This window comes from Nyctibius grandis, chromosome 7 (genome assembly GCF_013368605.1).
Source record: "Nyctibius grandis isolate bNycGra1 chromosome 7, bNycGra1.pri, whole genome shotgun sequence".
NCBI lineage: Eukaryota > Metazoa > Chordata > Aves > Nyctibiiformes > Nyctibiidae > Nyctibius > Nyctibius grandis.
In genome coordinates, this window is record NC_090664.1 from 34,856,845 (window position 1) to 34,875,430 (window position 18,586).

The 18,586-nt window shown below is 42.4% G+C and overlaps 1 protein-coding gene across 1 annotated transcript; it reads left to right on the plus strand.

Annotated features, from left to right (window-relative positions):
* The first annotated feature begins 25 nt into the window (after positions 1 to 25).
* Positions 26 to 18,269, plus strand: SLC25A40 (solute carrier family 25 member 40). The gene is made up of 10 exons (XM_068404702.1): positions 26 to 353; positions 1,616 to 1,734; positions 5,060 to 5,119; positions 6,312 to 6,418; positions 6,945 to 7,012; positions 12,821 to 12,945; positions 14,202 to 14,375; positions 15,264 to 15,373; positions 15,693 to 15,774; positions 18,154 to 18,269. The coding sequence occupies exons 2-10, from the start codon at positions 1,641 to 1,643 to the stop codon at positions 18,204 to 18,206; spliced, it is 873 nt and encodes a 290-aa protein (XP_068260803.1). The 5' UTR covers positions 26 to 353; positions 1,616 to 1,640; the 3' UTR covers positions 18,207 to 18,269.
* The last annotated feature ends 317 nt before the right edge of the window (positions 18,270 to 18,586 follow it).

The following is an 18,586-nucleotide window of genomic DNA, read 5'->3' on the forward strand; positions in this document are numbered from 1 at the left end:
GGAGAGCGGCGCCGCGGCTCCAGGGGCGCCCGGTGCCGCGCCGCGCTTCACCAGCGGTCGGCCGCGGTGGCGCGCAGGCGGTACAGCGCGGTAAGGGCGGGGGCCGAGCCCTGGGAGCGCGGCGGGGAGGTGCTGCGAGGCGAGGTGAGGGGCGCGGAGCCGCGGCGGGGTCCCTCCCGCGGAGGAGAGGGCGGAAGGGAAAGGAGTCCCTGGAGCAGGCCGGCTCCGCGGGGGCGGAAGGCGGGGTGTCGATACCCACCCCCCTCACCTCGCCTGAGGGACCGGGGCGCGCCGGTGGACGCCCTCCTCAGCAGGAATCCCGGGGAAGGGTCTCTCCGCCCGGCCCCGGCAAGGTATGTGTGGGGGGGGCCTGCCGCGGAGCGACCGCCCGGTTCAGCGACCTCCCGCTGTGCGGGCGCGGTGCCGGCAGGCCGGGGACTTAACCGGGCTCAGCGCCTCCCCGGAGGCTCCCCCTCGCCGGGGCACTCCCTGGTTTAAGGGCAGGTCAGATCGCCGGCCCGGCTCGAGGCAGGGCTGCGGCTGTGCTGGGGCTTGCGGGCTGTGACAGGCGGCGGGGGCCTGCCTGAGGATGCGCCACATTGTCACTGCGGGAGGCTTTGCCTCCGGGGGTCACAGGGTATCCTGGAAAGTAGTTTTTTTATAAAGCAAGTTTAAAATATATTAAAAAAGACAACACCCCTCCCCCCCCCCAGTTAGTAGTTGTTAGCATCTGCGAGGTGAATGTTGTTTTATGCATCTTAATCATAAAAGCTTTATATTTTATTCGAACCTTAGTTAAAATAGCAAAACATAGTGTTCCTGTAGATCAAATAAAAAGCTTAGATCAATGCAAACAAATGAAGTCACGACTGTACTTATGCATGGCATGCATTTTGAAAGATACACCTTTATTTTAGGATTTTATGTCCAGACTTTTTGTTTCCCTTCTGTCCTGGCTAGTTACAGGTACTGGGAATATATACGCTCCTTATTTTTAGATACAGCGAGTAATTCCTAAGGTATTGCAACTTTGCCTATGCAGCCATACAGCAGGATTTGTTCACGGAATTAATATTTAATGGTAGCATTAATACTAGTCAGTCACTGTTTATAGCATGAGGAGCTTGCCAGGGGATATAGTCATTACTAATAGGCTGTGCCTGTCGAATCAACCAGGAGACCTCTCTGGATTTTCTCACAGGAGTGACGGAAGCAAGAGGAGGGCTAGATGAATTACTCTGCTGTGCTACAGTTTATGGGCCGCAGGCTGGGAGTTTATCTTTGTACAGATTATTTACATGCTCCTAAATCCTTTGTTGCAGCAAGAGGTAATACATATTAAATATTTAATACGTTTTGCAAAAAATCTAAACATTGTAATTCATGTAAGAAGGATTTGGAAGATTTATTGTCATTTAGAGAACTTAGATTATTTACAAAACATGGCGCAAACACTAATTTAAAAAAAATAAGGAGATGCTTGTATACAAGTAGAAAACTAATATTATTGCTGCTTATACAGAATGTATTAATGAAAATTTTAAATACTTTTTCCTTTGATTTTATTGCAAGTTTTGAGCGTAGTCTTGCGATATGTTTTTCTGTTCCTTAGCAGGTTTTTCTTCTCCAGTGATAAAGCCATGGGTGAAATGAATGATAGCAACTTAGATAAAACAACCATTATTCAGCAAGCAATAGCCTCTTGTTGTGGAGCTGTAATTACATCATTATTTGGTAAGGCAAACTATCAAGCTTGCCACGGAGACAATCTTTGCAAAGTGATTACTCTTCAGTTTGACTCAGCATAATGTTTGCATATATATGGTTTATAAATTTCCACTAATACGTTCAAGAAGGATGTTTTTGGATATAGTTTTTTGTATTCTAACAAATGTGGTTAATTGAAATCTTTTCTGTCCCTGATAATCTTTAACTATTTCTGAAACTAAGAATAATTTTTATTAACATTTTATTTCTATGTCTTTTTTCCTCTTGGTGTAGTAATTCATTGCTTGCTTTCTGCAAGAAACAAAATTAATAATAAAATTAATTTCCATACTTCCTGCTGCTTAAAAATAGATTTTAAATAAAACTCTACAGTACAAGACACAAATCCTGCAAGGCTGTCCCCTGTGAGATGTCCCCTTCATGTTACCACTTCAATAGTAACATTAATTTATTCTGCTGTGATGTCTTACACCGTCAAAGCCTTTTATTGGCTCCCCCATGTGTAGCTAAGGAGGCATTGGCTGGTTAGATTCAGCACTTCATACCCCTTGGAGCTCTCCAAGTTCATTAGTTTATATTTCGTGTTTCAGTTACTTTTGGCTTAAGCTAGCCTTTGGTTCTGACTTTTAACATGGATTACACTGCAGGGGAAAGTGCAATTTTCTAAGCTTGATTTTTCCCTCACAAAATTTCCAAATTTTTACAAAACAGGATCTTACCAGGAATCTGTCAAATTCATAGACTTTTTAGTCTGCCTTTATGCCATGAGTCCTGTGATGTTAGGTAAAGTAGCAAGCAAAGCTACATCAGACCTGTGGAATTCCCAAGATGGATTCCAACTATGTGTACATAAGATTCTAGTACAGCGTAAGGTGTTGGTATTCGAGACCTCAAGAGGTATAGGAGACCGGCTCCTTTCTGAAGCGGCAGCTGGGAGGTGAGGCAGAATACATGCGAGTGGCTAAATGCTACTAGGTGCCAAATTTTAAGCAACTGTAAGAGTCACATTTAAATCCCTACATTTAGATATGGAAACATGAGCCAAGTATTCAACCACCCATTAGTCAACTGAGGGGCGTCAATAGAGAGCTAAGGTGTGAGTCAGTTGCCTGTGCGTAGGAATGTGTTCAGTGAGACACACACTAGAGTATTTGACTCAGCTTCTATCTGCTGCTTAGTAAGTGAGGTTGTAGGTCCTGTGTCATTCCTTTCAACTCTGTAGGTGTTTTGGATACCTTAGAAACTGAGGTGGCACTAGCTGCTTGGATGTAGGCAACTGAATCAAGCCCTCAGTCAATATGATCAGTAGAGACTGGTCCAGCTGACCAGCCACTGTAGTGTTCAGCATGTCTAGGCCTGTGGTAATTGTAAGGGCTGGAGTGGAAGCAATGAAATGTTCACTAAATCTTCATTTACTTTTTAACAACTCTTAGATCTTGTCTACACACAGCAAAGAAGGAAGGTACCTCATGAGTTTAACATTTTTCTTTTGAACATTGCTATTACGGTCAGTTTCATAGAATCATAGAATGGTTTGGGTTGGAAGGGACCTTAAAGATCATCTAGTCCCAACCCCCCTGCCACAGGCAGGGACACCTTGCACTAGACAAGGTTTCTCAAAGACCCATCCAATCTGGCCTTAAACACTGCCAGGGAGGGGGCAGCCACAACTTCTCTGGGCAACCTGTTCCAGTGTCTCACCACCCTCACAGTAAAGAATTTCTTCCTAATATCTAATCTAAATCTACCCTCTTGCAGTTTAAAACAGTTACCCCTCATCCTATCACTACATGCCCTTGTAAAAAGTCCCTCTCCAGCTTTCCTGTAGGCCCCCTTCAGGTACTGGAAAGCTGCTGTACGGTCTCCCTGGAGCTTTCTCTTCTCCAGGCTGAACAAGCCCAACTCTCTCAACCTGTCTTCATAGGAGGGGTGCTCCAGCCCTCTGATCATCTTTGTGGCCCTCCTCTGGACTTGCTCCAACAGGTCCATGTCCTTCTTATGTTGGGGGCCCCAGAGCTGAACGCTGTATTCCAGGTGGGGTCTCACAAGAGCAGAGTAGAGGGGCAGAATCACCTCCCTCGACCTGCTGGCAACGCTTCTTTTGATGCAGCCCAGGATACGGTTGGCCTTTTGGGCTGCAACTGCACATTGCCGGCTCATGTTGAGCTTCTCATCAACCATCACCCCCAAGTCCTTCTCCTCAGGGCTGCTCTCAATCCATTCTCTGCCCAGCCTGTATTTGTGCTTGGGATTGCCCCAACCCATGTGCAGGACCTTGCACTTGGCCTTGTTGAACTTCACGTGGTTCGCATGGGCCCAGCTCTCAAGCCTGTCAAGGTCCCTCTGGATGGCATCCCTTCCCTCCAGCGTGTCAACCACACTACACAGCTTGGTGTCGTTGGCAAGCTTACTGAGTGTGCACTCAATCCCACTGTCCATGTCGCCGACAAAGATGTTAAACTGGACTGGTCCCAATACCGACCCCTGAGGAACGCCACTCATCACTGGTGTCCACTTGGGCATTGAGCCGTTGACTGCAACTCTTTGAGTGTGACCATCCAGCCAATTCCTTATCCACCGAGTGGTCCATCCGTCAAGTCCATGTCTCTCCAATTTAGAGACAAGGATATCGTGCAGAACAGTGTCAATGCTTTGCACAAGTCCAGGTAGATGACATCAGTCCCTCTTCCCTTATCCACCAATGCTGTAAACCCATCGTAGAAGGCCACCAAATTTGTCAGGCATGATTTGCCCTTCGTGAAGCCATGTTGGCTGTCACCAATCACCTCCTTGATTTCCATGTGCCTCAGTGTAGTTTCCAGGAGGTTCTGCTCCATGATCTTGTCAGGCACAGAGGTGAGACTTGAGTGGCCTGTAGTTCCCTGGGTCTTCCTTTTTTCTCTTCTTGAAAATGGGGAAAAAGAAATTGGTGAAAAAGAAAAAACACCTGAAAAATGCTGTAATATTTTACATGCTTGAGGCCAAAATATGATCTCATATGCCTTGTGGTATATGAGCAGCAAAGAAAATAGCACAAGTTTTAGCACTTTCAGACAAGATGACACAATGTTTTTTGGATGAGCTTTGTATATCTCTAATATTTGTTGTCTGTGCAACTGTTAGTGAATTAGAAAAGATACATATGGTCACTTGCAAACCGTATAGGATTTGTAGTTCTCCTTTTTTCTTCTGTCCGATAACATTGTAAAACATGTCTCTTTTTTTCCCTCTGGAAAAAAAAAAGTTGTAGAAGTTCATGATAAGGCATCTGTACACTTCTACATTTTCAGGGCATGCAAGGTGTTTCTAAATGACTTCTGTTTCATTTTAGTAACGCCTCTTGATGTTATCAAAACTCGACTGCAAGCTCAAAGCAATCCATTCTCCAAAGGTAAATAAGTGTGTAGTGTAATGGAGGACACAGTTTGCTTTTTGCTGTTGTATTTAGCTGATAGTTATCATAATGCTGAGCTACAGAATGTTTTTGTTTGTTTTGCAATAGTTATGTTTGTTTCTTCAGCGTAAGTTGGGGCAGGGTGCAGGGGGGGAGCAACACAGCAATATATACTGAAATTGCTAAAGAAAGAATGTGAGAGTGAACAGACGCAGTGGGAAGAAAATCCCATTAATACATACCATTTTAAACTGACTTTTTCCCGTCTTTCTTAGTATTTTCATGTGGCAGGAGGTACAGCTATTACTGAGTTGAGTTAAAAAAAAAGCTATTAATAAATAACTAAATATTTCGTCAGAGGGCTTATGTGATCAGGATGTTATATCAAAGTTCATCTCCTCCAGAATCCAGAGACTTTTTCAAAAGAGTAGTTTTACCTAAGTCACTTGCCACTTGGGTTCTAAATAGATGAAGACATTGTGCACTCAAAGATATGCCAATTAGACCTACTATTTAGTTGTAATTAATAAATGAAATTTAAAAGGAAAGGAGATGACTGGTGTTCTATGTTGTATGTGGAGATGAATATTTGCAGTCATACTTGCTGTAAATCAGAAAAAAATACTTGTGCCTTCTATCTTGTTTTTTTAGCAAATTCTAAACCCTTCAGAAATCTGAAAATGTGAAGCTCAAAGTATGTTTTTGTAAAGACAGTAATATTTTATCAAACAGGTTCAAAGTACATGATATAGAAGAAATCAAAAACAAATAGAGAGGATGATCTAGTATAAATACAGTCTAACCTAAGATATAATACCTCCACTTGTAATGTGGATGCTGAGGCTACTTAATAAAAGATTTAAAAGTCTGAAAGATGTTCACATAGTTACATACAATAGTGACAATTCAGGTCTTGTGTTGTTTTTAGCCTTCAGCAGATGGTAGTATAACATAAACATCTCTCCTGAAGACTGTGAGGGCAGTTTCATTTAGTCTGGCACTCTGAGGGGTACATTTGTTCCCTCTTTCCTTTTACCTAATTTGTTGTCATTGACTTTCCAAGATTATTTTGCCCCTCTGTGTCTAACCAGAGATAAATCTGTGTTGCCATTATATAAAATTTGAAATTCCTGCTGAGTAAGAACAATCTTACAAGCGTTAACTATATTCTTATACACCATTTTATTAGGAAAGTGTTCTGTATACTCCAATGGCCTTATGGATCATATATGTGTTTGTGAGAATGGGGACAGCAAAGCCTGGTATAAAAAACCTGGGCATTTCAAAGGGACGTTGGTAAGAACATTTTACATTTATATAAAACTGTACACTGAAAACATTTTTAAGTAGCATACTGTAAATTTATTGTTTTTTTCAAGTTCTAGTACAATCTGTTATCCTTTGAGAGGGTGTTCGTGTGGTTACACTGTGTAATTTATATGGTGATACCTTTTAATATACCTTTTACTTTCTACAAGAAAATACATCTTCCTTCTTTAAGACGCACAAGGGGACAGCTGCACAGCTCTCCTCAGGATACTGGCTCTATGACTTTATTTTCCCCACTTGAGCTATATTGCCAATATATTGCTGATTGCAATTTCAAACCCACATATATTTCTGTTCAGCTCAGTGGAACTAATTGTGTAATTAAATATGAGAGCTAACGTTAGCAATTACAAAATTGGGATCTTAGAATGAGAAGCCATTTTAGAAACATACTTTTTTAATACATAAATTTTGTATTCTGCCAGCTAAAATACATTACTGAGTACAAAAGCTTTGTAGCTAATTATTGCTCTTTGCCTGGTTGTGTTTTTAGGATGCATTTGTGAAAATTATTCAAATAGAGGGAATTAAATCACTGTGGAGTGGACTTCCCCCAACACTGTAAGCTGAATGTTCTTTTTTTGGTAACATGTAATTAATTATTGTTAAAAAATTTACTCCATTATTTAGACAAATGAGTATGTTGATTTCTAAGTGATTTTAAAAAATTAGTAAATTCTGAAGTTACAGATAACGATGTAATCAGTTCGATCAGAAACATCTAAAGACAGTATAATTTCTGCCAGCTGTTGAGATTCCTCCTTGCAACTTCTTTGATACATTCTCAGTAGTTAAGCAGGAACGTCAGACTTCATTCTGCCTTTTAGAGGTGGTATCCTTACTGTAACCATTCCCTTGATGGCATCATCGAATCAAGGTTGAACGTGATTGCTAGAGAATGCTAGTCTTCGATCGATTTTGCTGTCCTAGCTTTTTACTGATTACTTGCAATAAGCAACACAGCTGTTTTCACAGACTCTCTAGTGTTGCATCTCATAACCCTGATTTAATTTTTTTTTAAACATCTAACTAGAATCTTCGTTATTCCAAAGAACTCTATTGGTTTTTATCCTGTACAAATTTGTCATGGAAAACAGATCATTCCTTTTCTCTCCACAAGAGCAATTTACATATTTAAACACTGTTATCAAATCCCTTCCTGCTTTTCTCTTTAGGCTAAACAGCACCAATCTGTTTTATCTTGTTATTCATATTAAGCTAGTATGGATAGTAATTAAGACCTCTATAATTATGTCCTCCTCCATAAGCAATCCGAGAAAGTGGTCAAATCTAACGTGTATATTAAAGTTGTGTCTTGTAAGACATGAAGTGTTGTGTTAAAGTTCTATTGTTCCAAGTCAACGAGCCCAGTGGAAAAGCACAGGTACACTTTTGATTTGCACACAGTGCTCAGTATATAGGCACAAGAAACCAAAGCATGGTGGAGCTCAGGCCTTGTTATTTAACCTGCAGCAGGTGGCAATTTCAAAATATAAACCTTTAGGATCTAACTGAACTAAGAGGTCTGTGTTTCAGCCATGACAGAGAGCTTTTTCTTCAACATGTGTTCTGTACCCCTGCAGAGAACCGGCTTTTTGATTGGAGAGAAGTACACAGTTTTTAAAAGACCTAAACTACAACTTGTTGGTTTTCCAAACATGACAGTCTTCACTGTGATTTGGTAATAGCGATACATGCTATATTGGCACAGACATAACACAGAAATAGAATTGCCATTTTATAGTAAGATATGGTGCTTTACCCCTACACTGAATGATTATAGATAAAGCTGGTTTTGTTGATAGTGTGTACTATGCTGGAATGGAAAAAGCTTATGTTTACTCACTCCACATTGTCTTTCAAGTAATGAGAATCATAAGTGTTGATTAAGATACAGAAAATACTCTCCAGTTGTTAAATGACTAAAAATTTAAGGTTAGTGGCTTCTTCCGTAATGTTTTGTTTGCTTGCTCCATAATCAGATCTTTCAATTCCATTCCTTTATCAAAACAGTTCTGAAGCTGATATGAAATACATTTTGACTGAGATAATCCGCCATCATTTTACTTACAGTTTTTCCTGATGATCAGTCAGCTGGCAGCAGCGGCAGCGGTGGCAGCAACTGAGGTGAGTGCGAGGCGAGATCGGGCTGTAGTGGCGGTTTCCGTGCTCTGGCCCCCACCCCGAGCAGCAGCCCCGAGACCCGGAAGTTCCTGGCAACGAATCAGGAGAGGAGGGGGCATAACACCACCCCCTATTGATCGGGTGATAAAGAGCCTCCTGGAGGACAGGGACTAGTCCCTGCCCAGAGGGGAGAGGGGGAGTCAGCAGTGACTGGCTGTGTCCCAGGCGGGGGAGGGCACAGCCGTTTGCAGCTCTTTGGGCAGGGCGCTGACTCCCTCCCAGTGCACAAGGAGAGGAAGGCGCCAAGGAGCTGTGAATCTTCTGCTGTCAGTTGGCAGCAGCGGTGGCAGCGATAGCGACTGAGGTGAGTGTGGGCAAGGGTGAGATCGGGCTGTACCGGGCGGGTTCCGTTCTCAGGGCCACCCGAGCAGCAGCCCCCGAGTCCCGTCCCAGGAGAGGAGGGGGCGTAGCCGGAGGCACTGTGGGAGATTTGAAGGGCCCCCTGGGGAGCGCGAGGGACCCAGAGCGTGGTGAACAGGAGTGCGCAAACAGGGGCGTGGCAGTTTGCGCAGCAGTTCGCGCAGGCAGGGCGGCGAGCAGGGTAGGCGGGCAGGCAGGTATGGTTTCCACTCAGCGGGGCCCTAAGTCCCTTGCAGGTTCCAGAAAAGACATGGCAACCCAAACGGACCTGCCGCGGAAGCATGCGGAGGTGCAGGTGGCAGGCTGCAGGGAGTGCCAGAGCCTGGCCCTGGCACTCGAGGGTAACGGAGACCTCACCTGTGTGAGGTGCGAACAGGTCAATGACCTGATCTCCTTGGTGGCCCAACTCAAGGAGGAGGTGGAAAGGTTAAGGAGTACAAGAGCATCCCAGGAAGAGGATGGCGGGCAGTGCTGTTCCCTGCCTGTCCTGGGGAAAACGGACGGGCCTAATGCTCCCCCGGTAGTGGAGGATCCTCTTCCTCCTCCACAAGGAGCAGGAGGAGACCTAGGGGATGGGGGGGAATGGAGGCAGGTCCCTGCTCGGGGTGGCAGGCGAATCCCATCCCGACCTTCCTCCCCTCCCCACGTCCCCCTGCAGAATAGGTATGAGGTGCTGGAGCCTGAGTGTCTTCCTGACACTCAGGAAGACACAAATCTAGGTGAAAGACCCTCTACGGGGCTACGTAAACAGAAGCAACCGAGTAAGAGGGTTGCAACCAGCTCCAAAAAGGAGAAAAGAAAAGTAATTGTTATAGGCGACTCCCTGCTAAGGGGGATGGAGGGCCCCATATGCAGGCCAGACCCGACTCACAGGGAAGTCTGCTGCCTCCCTGGGGCTCGGGTAAGGGATGTTGCCAGGAGGATTCCTCAACTGGTGAGGCCCTCTGACTACTACCCACTATTAGTATTCCAGGTGGGTAGGGATGAGATTGAAGAGAGAAGTGCCAGGGCAATCAAAAGGGACTTCAGGGCCCTGGGGCGTTTGGTAAAGGGGGTAGGTGCGCAGGTGATATTCTCTTCAATTCCTTCGGTGTTTGGTGAAAATAGGGAAAAGACTATGAAAGTTCAACAGATTAATATGTGGCTAAGAGACTGGCGCCGTAGGTGGGATTTTGGGTTCTTTGACCACGGGGCGGCTTTCATGACAGCGGGCCTGCTTATGCCGGATGGGGAACAGCTGAATCAGAAGGGGAAAAGGGTTATGGCCCAGAAGTTGGCAGGGCTGATCAAGAGGTCTTTAAACTAGGTTCGATGGGGGAGGGGGATAAGACCAGGGCAGCCACAAATGAACCTAGGGGTGACAGGCCTGCGTCGGGGGCAAGGCCGCTAGCCCAGCTGAAGTGTGTTTACACCAATGCACACAGTATGGGCAACAAACAGGAGGAGCTAGAAGCCACTGTACAGCAGGAAGGTTATGATGTGGTTGCCATCACAGAAACGTGGTGCGATGACTCTCATGACTGGAGTGCTGCTATGGATGGCTATAGGCTCTTTAAGAGGGACAGGCGAAGCAGGAGAGGCGGTGGGGTAGCGCTGTATGTTAGGGAGTGCTTGGACTGTGTTGAAATTGAGGAAGATGGTGAGGATGACAAGGTTGAATGTTTATGGGTGAAGATCAGGGGGAAGGTCGGCAGGGCGGACATTACAGTGGGAGTCTGTTATAGACCACCCAACCAGGATGAGCAGTCGGATGAGGCGTTTTACAAGCGGCTGTCAGAAGCCGCCCGGTCGCCGGCCCTTGTACTCGTGGGCGACTTCAACTTGCCGGATGTCTGCTGGAAATACAACATGCTACAGTCAAAGATAACAAAAAAAGCTTTTACAAATACATCAACAGCAAAAGGAGGGTCAAGGAGAGCCTCCACCACTTGCTGAATGAGGAGGGTAGTGTAGTGTCAGGGGATGAGGAAAAGGCAGAGGTGCTCAATGCCTTCTTTGCCTCGGTCTTTAATGTCAAGACCGGTTGTCCTCAGGAGACTCGGCCCCCAGAGCCTGAAGTTAGGGATGGGGGGCTGTATGAACCTCCCGTAATCCAGGAGGAGACGGTTAGTGACCTGCTGTGCCAGTTGGACACCCACAAGGCTATGGGCCCGGATGGGATTCACCCCAGAGTAATGAAGGAACTGGCAAACGAACTTGCCAAACCACTCTCGATTATCTACCGGCAGTCCTGGTTAACTGGAGAAGTTCCAGCTGACTGGAAATTAGCGAATGTAATGCCCATCTACAAGAAGGGTCGGAAGGATGATCCAGGGAACTATAGGCCTGTCAGCCTGACCTCGGTGCCAGGCAAGGTGATGGAACAGATCATCCTGAGTGCCCTTACACGGCACATGCCGGACAATCGGGGCATCGGGGCCAGCCAACATGGATTCATGAAAGGCAGGTCCTGCTCGACCAACCTGGTCTCCTTCTATGACAAAGTGACCCACTTAGTAGATGAGGGCAGGGCTGTGGATGTAGTCTATCTAGACTTCAGTAAGGCATTCGACACTGTCTCCCACAGCATCCTCCTATACAAACTGGCTGCCCGGGGCTTGGATGGGTGGACTCTTAAATGGGTTAAAAACTGGCTGGATGGCCGAGCCCAGAGAGTGGTGATGAATGGGGCAAAGTCCAACTGGCGTCCGGTCACTAGCGGTGTTCCCCAGGGCTCAGTTCTGGGGCCGGTGCTGTTCAATATCTTTATAGATGATCTAGATGTAGGGATTGAGTGCACCCTCAGCAAATTTGCAGATGACACCAAGCTGGGTGGTAGTGTCGATCTGCTGGAGGGTAGGACGGCCCTACAGAGGGATCTGGACAGGTTAGATAGATGGGCCGAGACCAACGGCATGAGGTTCAACAAGAACAAGTGCCGGGTCTTACACTTCGGCCACAACAACCCCATGCAGCGCTACAGGCTGGGGGAAGAGTGGTTAGAAAGCGGCCCGGCGGAAAGAGACCTGGGGGTGCTGATCGACAGCCGGCTAAACATGAGCCAGCAGTGTGCCCAGGTGGCCAAGAAGGCCAATGGCATCCTGGCCTCTATTAGGAATAGTGTAGCCAGCCGGTCTAGGGAAGTGATTGTCCCTCTGTACTCGGCACTGGTGAGGCCGCCTCTTGAGTACTGTGTTCAGTTCTGGGCCCCGCACTTCAAGAAAGATGTTGAGGTGTTGGAGCGAGTCCAGAGGAGGGCGACCAAGCTGGTGAAGGGTCTGGAGGGTCTGTCCTACAAGGAACGGCTGAGGGAGCTGGGGTTGTTTAGCCTGGAGAAGAGGAGGCTCAGAGGTGACATTATTGCAGTCTACAACTACCTGAAGGGAGGTTGTAGTGAAGTGGGAGGTTCAGGTTGGACATTAGGAAGAATTTCTTCACAGAAAGGGTTATTAGCCATTGGAATGGGCTGCCCAGGGAGGTGGTGGAGTCACCATCTCTGGATGTGTTTAAGAAAAGACTGGACATGGCACTTAGTGCCATGGTCTAGTTGACAGGGTGGTGTCAGGGCAACGGTTGGACTCGATGATCCCTGAGGTCTCTTCCAACCTGGTTGATTCTGTGATTCTGTGAAATTAAAAACTAGGAAACTGGGAAACCTGTGAATTTGAAACTCTGAACTAGAGGCAGTGAATCAAAGCCATGGGATTGATGCTTTTTCTTCATCCATAACAACACACAGCTAGAGATTTAACTTTCCCTTATTTAAGCAAAATATCCATAGAAGATGGTTGACTTTATGCTCCTGCTTTCTTTGTATTAATTTATATTCCCTCTCTTATATTTTAGAGTAATGGCACTTCCTACCACAGTAATCTATTTTACCTGCTATGACCAAGTGTGTGAAGCTCTGAAATCTAGACTAGGAAAGGAAAATGAACACATTCCAGTTCTTGCAGGTTCCTTAAGCAGACGTAAGTTGTCATCTGTTTAAAGATAAAAATGAAATAAAATACCTATATGCTGTTTTATTGGCTTTGTTTTGTTGTTTTGTTTTTAAAGTAAATTTGCTGTGACTTTAAATGAGGCATAATATTACGTGGAACTGGACATAGGAAGGAATGCTGTAATTACTCAGTATTTCTTGGGCAACATAACCCTCTAACCTGGAATAATGTGATTTATTTTTGCTCTTACGCTTTCACTAAGATTGTAATTTGTTCAAAATGTTATAGTTCTGGACTGCTACCAAGGACAGTTTAATTTAAGTCTGTTCTGTGGTGCACCTAATAATAAACATCATTATTTTCTATAATGGAAGCTACACAGGTAATTACAAGGAAAATTAAAATTGGACTTGTACTGGTTTTACTACTGTGTGATATAAAGGGACTGAATTTCTTTTTATATTTTCTTACTTTTGTTTATCCTTTTCATCATCTATTTTTGTAGAAGTAGCTCAGGTCATACATTTTTGGGCTTTCTTAGAAGACTGATAATGTAGTTCCATATTCTACTTGTGACAACTATGAGGGGGATTGGAAGACTAGTAGAAAAATAAGTGTTATTTTGTGGTGATGTGGCAAACGTTCTTATTAGGCTGCTCCAGATTTTAAATTCATGTGTCAAAGAAACCTTATCCTAGCAACAGGAGAAAAGTAAATGCATTAGAGTCTGTTACATGTGTGATGGGAGCTTGTTAGTGAGTGGTGACTCACTGATCTTTCCATGAGATGCAAGAGAGTTACTTTATCAGATACAGATTGCCTGCTAAATATTCTTGACAGTTTAAAATAAGAATGGCAAAGATGCTTAGAAATCAATAAAGGCTTAATCCCTAACCATCATTTTTGTCCTTAACAAAAAAACCCAAACCCTAAGCTCACTTTCATCAAGTTACACTTAAAAATGGTAATTATTGAAAAGTAATCTTTATAAGTACTTGAAATTTTCTGCTTATTTATGTAGTATATCTGAAAATGAGGATTCTTATCACGTTACGTGGATTACAATGTGCCAATACTGAAAAAAGGTAGGTTAGCTTGTGTGCCCAGGAAGTTTAAGTACTGTGAATAGATGCAGTATTCTTATCTGGAAAGAAAACTTATTTGGGGAATTATTTCAAGGCAAATGGGAGAGTTGAAAGGAATCAAATATATAAAGCAACGTGAGAACTGACTTTAATGTTCAGGAAATATTGCTAGTAAATGTTGATTTTCCTCATTTGCAGTTGGGTCAGTTACTGTAGTGAGCCCCCTGGAGCTGATCAGAACCAGAATGCAGTATCGCAAGTTGTCCTACAAGCAACTGTCCATGTGTGTCAGCAGTAAAGTGGCTGCAGATGGATGGTTTTCCCTGTGGAGGGGCTGGAGTTCTACTGTTCTCAGAGATATACCTTTCTCAGGTAGGGTTTATTTTCCATGCAAGTTTGTGTTATGTCAGAAGATCTATTTATGCATAACTCTCTTAGACTTTTTCTGTGGTTTTAGGTCATTTTAATAGTTAGCTTTAAGAATGACTAAGATTTACCTGTTCTCTTTTGAGTGTTTTTATTTATAAATTCTTTGAGTACTTGATTTTTTTTTTCCCCATTTTGTTTGTGGATACCAGCTAGGGTTCATTGTTACATTGCCTTTCTCTATACTTAGTCTAAGTTTCTTTTCATCTTTAGAATCATAGAATCATGGAATACCAGCTTGGAAGGGACCTCAAGGATCATCTGGTCCAACCTTCCTTGGCAAAAAATTACTTGTGCTTGGCAAAAATTTAGCTTATGCAATGACTGTTTTTGAAGACTTTCAGTAGGAATTTTTCTCTGTGATAGGTATAGTGGCTATTGCCTTATAGAGAAACATGCTGTATCTAAGTGTTCTGATGCTTAATTTTGAAAACATGTACGAAGAGAGAGTGACACAGTAGTGTCTTCAGGAATTTTTGTTAGCAAGATGAATGAGTTTGTATAACTGCTCAAAAACACATGAAGCTAGAGCACCACTCGTTAGCAAAGCCTTCAGTGATAGGGAAGGCTTTTGAACCTCTAGGAACATGCCTTCTCTAAGGCTAAAGATAACTGTCAGAATTCATCTGAACCTTTTGTCCAAAGTGCTTCCTGTTCAATATTTATTTTTTTTAATTGCTTATTTTTCTTCTTCTATTTTATTTTGCTTTCAGCTCTTGTTTCTTTTTGCTCCTGTTGACATAGTAGAATTCTTACATCTGTACTTGATAAAAGAATTTCTGTATTTGACATGCAAATGTGTTGTAATGCAAGTTTATTTTTTTATAAACATAGCAATGTACTGGTATAATTATGAACGTTTCAAGAAGATGATGTGCAAGGAAGTTGGTGCACATGAACCAACATTTTTTATTGCTTTTACTTCAGGAGCAGCATCTGGCTCTGTAAGTATATATTTTTGTTTCTAGTACTACTCATTATTATCACTAATAAACTATTTAAAAGAGGTATGATTTTATATGGTTCTCTCAGAAATGGTGTATGTTTTGGGGTGCATCTACTTTAAATACACGTGACATGGCATTCAAGCTGATTAGGTATATCTGAATAAATTACAATGTTCCAAAATACAAAACTTTTAATAACATCAGGTGCTTGGAATATAAAATCTAGTTTTAAATTGTGTGCACTTTAATTTAAAAATTTTAATTACATTTTAACTGTTTGTGCTCTAACATTAAAACTGATTTCTTTTCCTGATAGATTGCAGCTGTCATAACTCTGCCATTTGATGTAGTGAAAACACATAGGCAGACTGAACTTTGGGAGAGTGAGACCTTAAAAAGTAAGTTGCTGGTAAGGAGAAAAAAAAAACCCATAATGTTTGGAAAAATAAAGCTTAATGTTTGAGTATATAGACTTTTGGTAGTAATTTTAAATATTTGTCTCTTCTTCTAAAGTTTATCTAAAAATGCTACCACTACCGCCTTTTATCTTCTCCAAATTGTAACATCTTGTAGGATATTTTTTATCTCCTAGGATAAATGCAATATTTCATTAATGGCATGGAGGAGGGAAAAGGTGTGAGTTCAGTACCGTTTAGGTTAATAAGATAGTATAAAATATAAACAAAAAAATCCAAAGCTATTACATTTAGGCAGACCAGTTGCAAATATGTATACATTTAAGTTATATTTCAATAAGCAAACATTTAATTTCTTATAAAACATTCAGTTAAACAGTGATCTATTGAAAAAGACTTCTGAGTTAATAAAAATAACATGATAAAATGTTTGCACATTCACTACCACTTGCTCCTTCATAACGATATTCTTCTTGTGTTAAATATTAGGCTAGAGAAAGCACTGTGCTCAGGCTTTTTGCCTTCTTTTTGTGTGATTTCAAATAAATTATTTTTGAGCGCATATTAGTGAATATTCTAACAGCTTTAAAGGATGAAAGAGGAAGGAAGTTTCTTTTTTGTTCTGTGTTCAGTAAAGCACCACTGCGTTTTATACAAATTCAAGTTGTATCTAAAAACTTTTTTTCCATTGCTTGGGACTTGGCCCAGTGAGGGACTTTGATTAACTTAAATAAATGTTAGGTCATGGCTTTAAGATTACAGACCAGTAAAAAGGCTGAGTACCTGAACAGTCTCTGCTTAGAAAATTATTTGAAGGCTAGTTCAGAAAGATGTTATGAAAACTTAGTGCTTGCTTTTTGGCATGAGGTTTCATTCTCTCAGGTAAATGATTTTTTTTCTGGTATAATCCTCAAAAAAACATATTTATGTTTCATTGCAGAACAGACTAAGATCAAAAAAAGCTTTAAATATAAATAGTTTCTGTGTTTCAGTTCTTCCCTTGTGCTGATGAATGTAAGAATTCATTGCTACCACCACTTTGAATCAGAGGTAGCTGCCATACATTTATTAGGCTGATACTAACTAGATTAATATATTTTTAAAGTTTCATTAGGGTTATCTATAATTTCTACTACCAAATCCAGTTGCTGTTGGAGTTGGACACTGACTATACATCTACATATTGTGTCTCTCTGGCTGCAAAAATATTTTGCAACTTCCAGATGGTGTAAGATGTTCCCGCTGAATGTATTCTATGAAACTTCTTTAACTTTCATCTAGGAAAAAAATTCTTAGCCACTTTCATATTACAGATCAATGAAAACAGCATGTGCAGAGTGAAATAGCCAAAAAAATTCCTCCATTTGAAACAGTTGCATATGTCTGCAATGCAGATTGCCTCTTGATGCTGCTGCTGTTAGGTTGCTTATGGTATCTGATTTAGGTCTACAAGGCATTGTGATCCATAGCTCATAGACGTATACTTTCTTAAACTAACTTATAAATTTGGGGGGGATTTGATTTTTGTAAATTTAGATGTAAGGTGTAGTGTTCTAGCTTAATTATTATATTCATCCTTATGATTCCTTCTTATGATATCAATTCTCAGAACTTACCGTTAGATTCAGTTTACCATAAAGGAAAGTTCTTGTTTAAAAAACTGAAATGTGATGATCTTTTCAGCTGCATGTAATAAAGTGACATGGAGAGGGACTGGCTCATTTGAAAGCTAGTTGACTTTTTTCAACTATATCAGTTAGTCTAGAAAGGAATACTGTCTCTGTTCATATATCTTACTCCAGGCATTACTACAGGTTTTTCCATGTCATGCTATTTTAACTTGAGTATTGTATGATTTTGCATACTGTATGAATGTCACGGTTTAAAGCTGGGCCGGCTATTAACCCGGTGGCAGATGCTCTCTGTTAACCCTCTCCCCCCCCACCCTAAGGGAAAGGGAAAAGGGAGAGAGACTTACGGGTTGGAAAGTTAAAACAGTTTTAATAAACTATAGTAATGAAAAAGAGTATAATAAAATAATAGAAATAATCAAATATATACAAATATATACAAAACCAAGACTGAGAGCTTGGAAATCCTCCTCAGGCAAAGTTGCTCCCCCAGCACCGGCAGAGGGGAAAATGCAGTACCTCCCCCTGCCATCACACCTGCAGGCTTTTAACTGGAGAACTGGCAAAGCTGGTACCAATCAGTGGGAGACAGGAGGGCCCCTCCCTCCTGGGCCCCACCTCCAGGAGGCAGTGGGTTAGTGATAAATAGGAAAGTGAGAATGACGTGTATGGGATGGAATATCTTGTTGGTCAATCTTGGGTCACCTGCCCTGTCTGCTCCTCCCTGCAGGTGCGACCCCCCTTCGGCTCTTCACTCGTAAGCAGCGAGGAACCCAGCAGTGACCCTGGCCTCTCCAAGACCAATTGGCCTGGTTTGGGCCAAACCAGGACAATGAATTTAACATCCTGTATAAATAATATGGATAAAATTAACATAAAATTAATTAAACCTAATAATTACATCTGAAGTAAATGTCTCTGATTTCTAAAAACATTTTCCTGTGGCGTTGTGTATATTGCTTAATTCACTGTTTTCTTGTGCTATATTGAGTTCCACGGAGGGACTGTACATCAACCTGGACAGTTATGAGGAAAATTGTCACTAAAAATGGGATTACTGGGTTATTTGCTGGTAAATCTTTTGATATCTTTCTAAAAAAACTCAGACTTGAGAGAAAGTTTTTTAATCAGTAACAAGTGATTATAGATGTTAACATGCATAA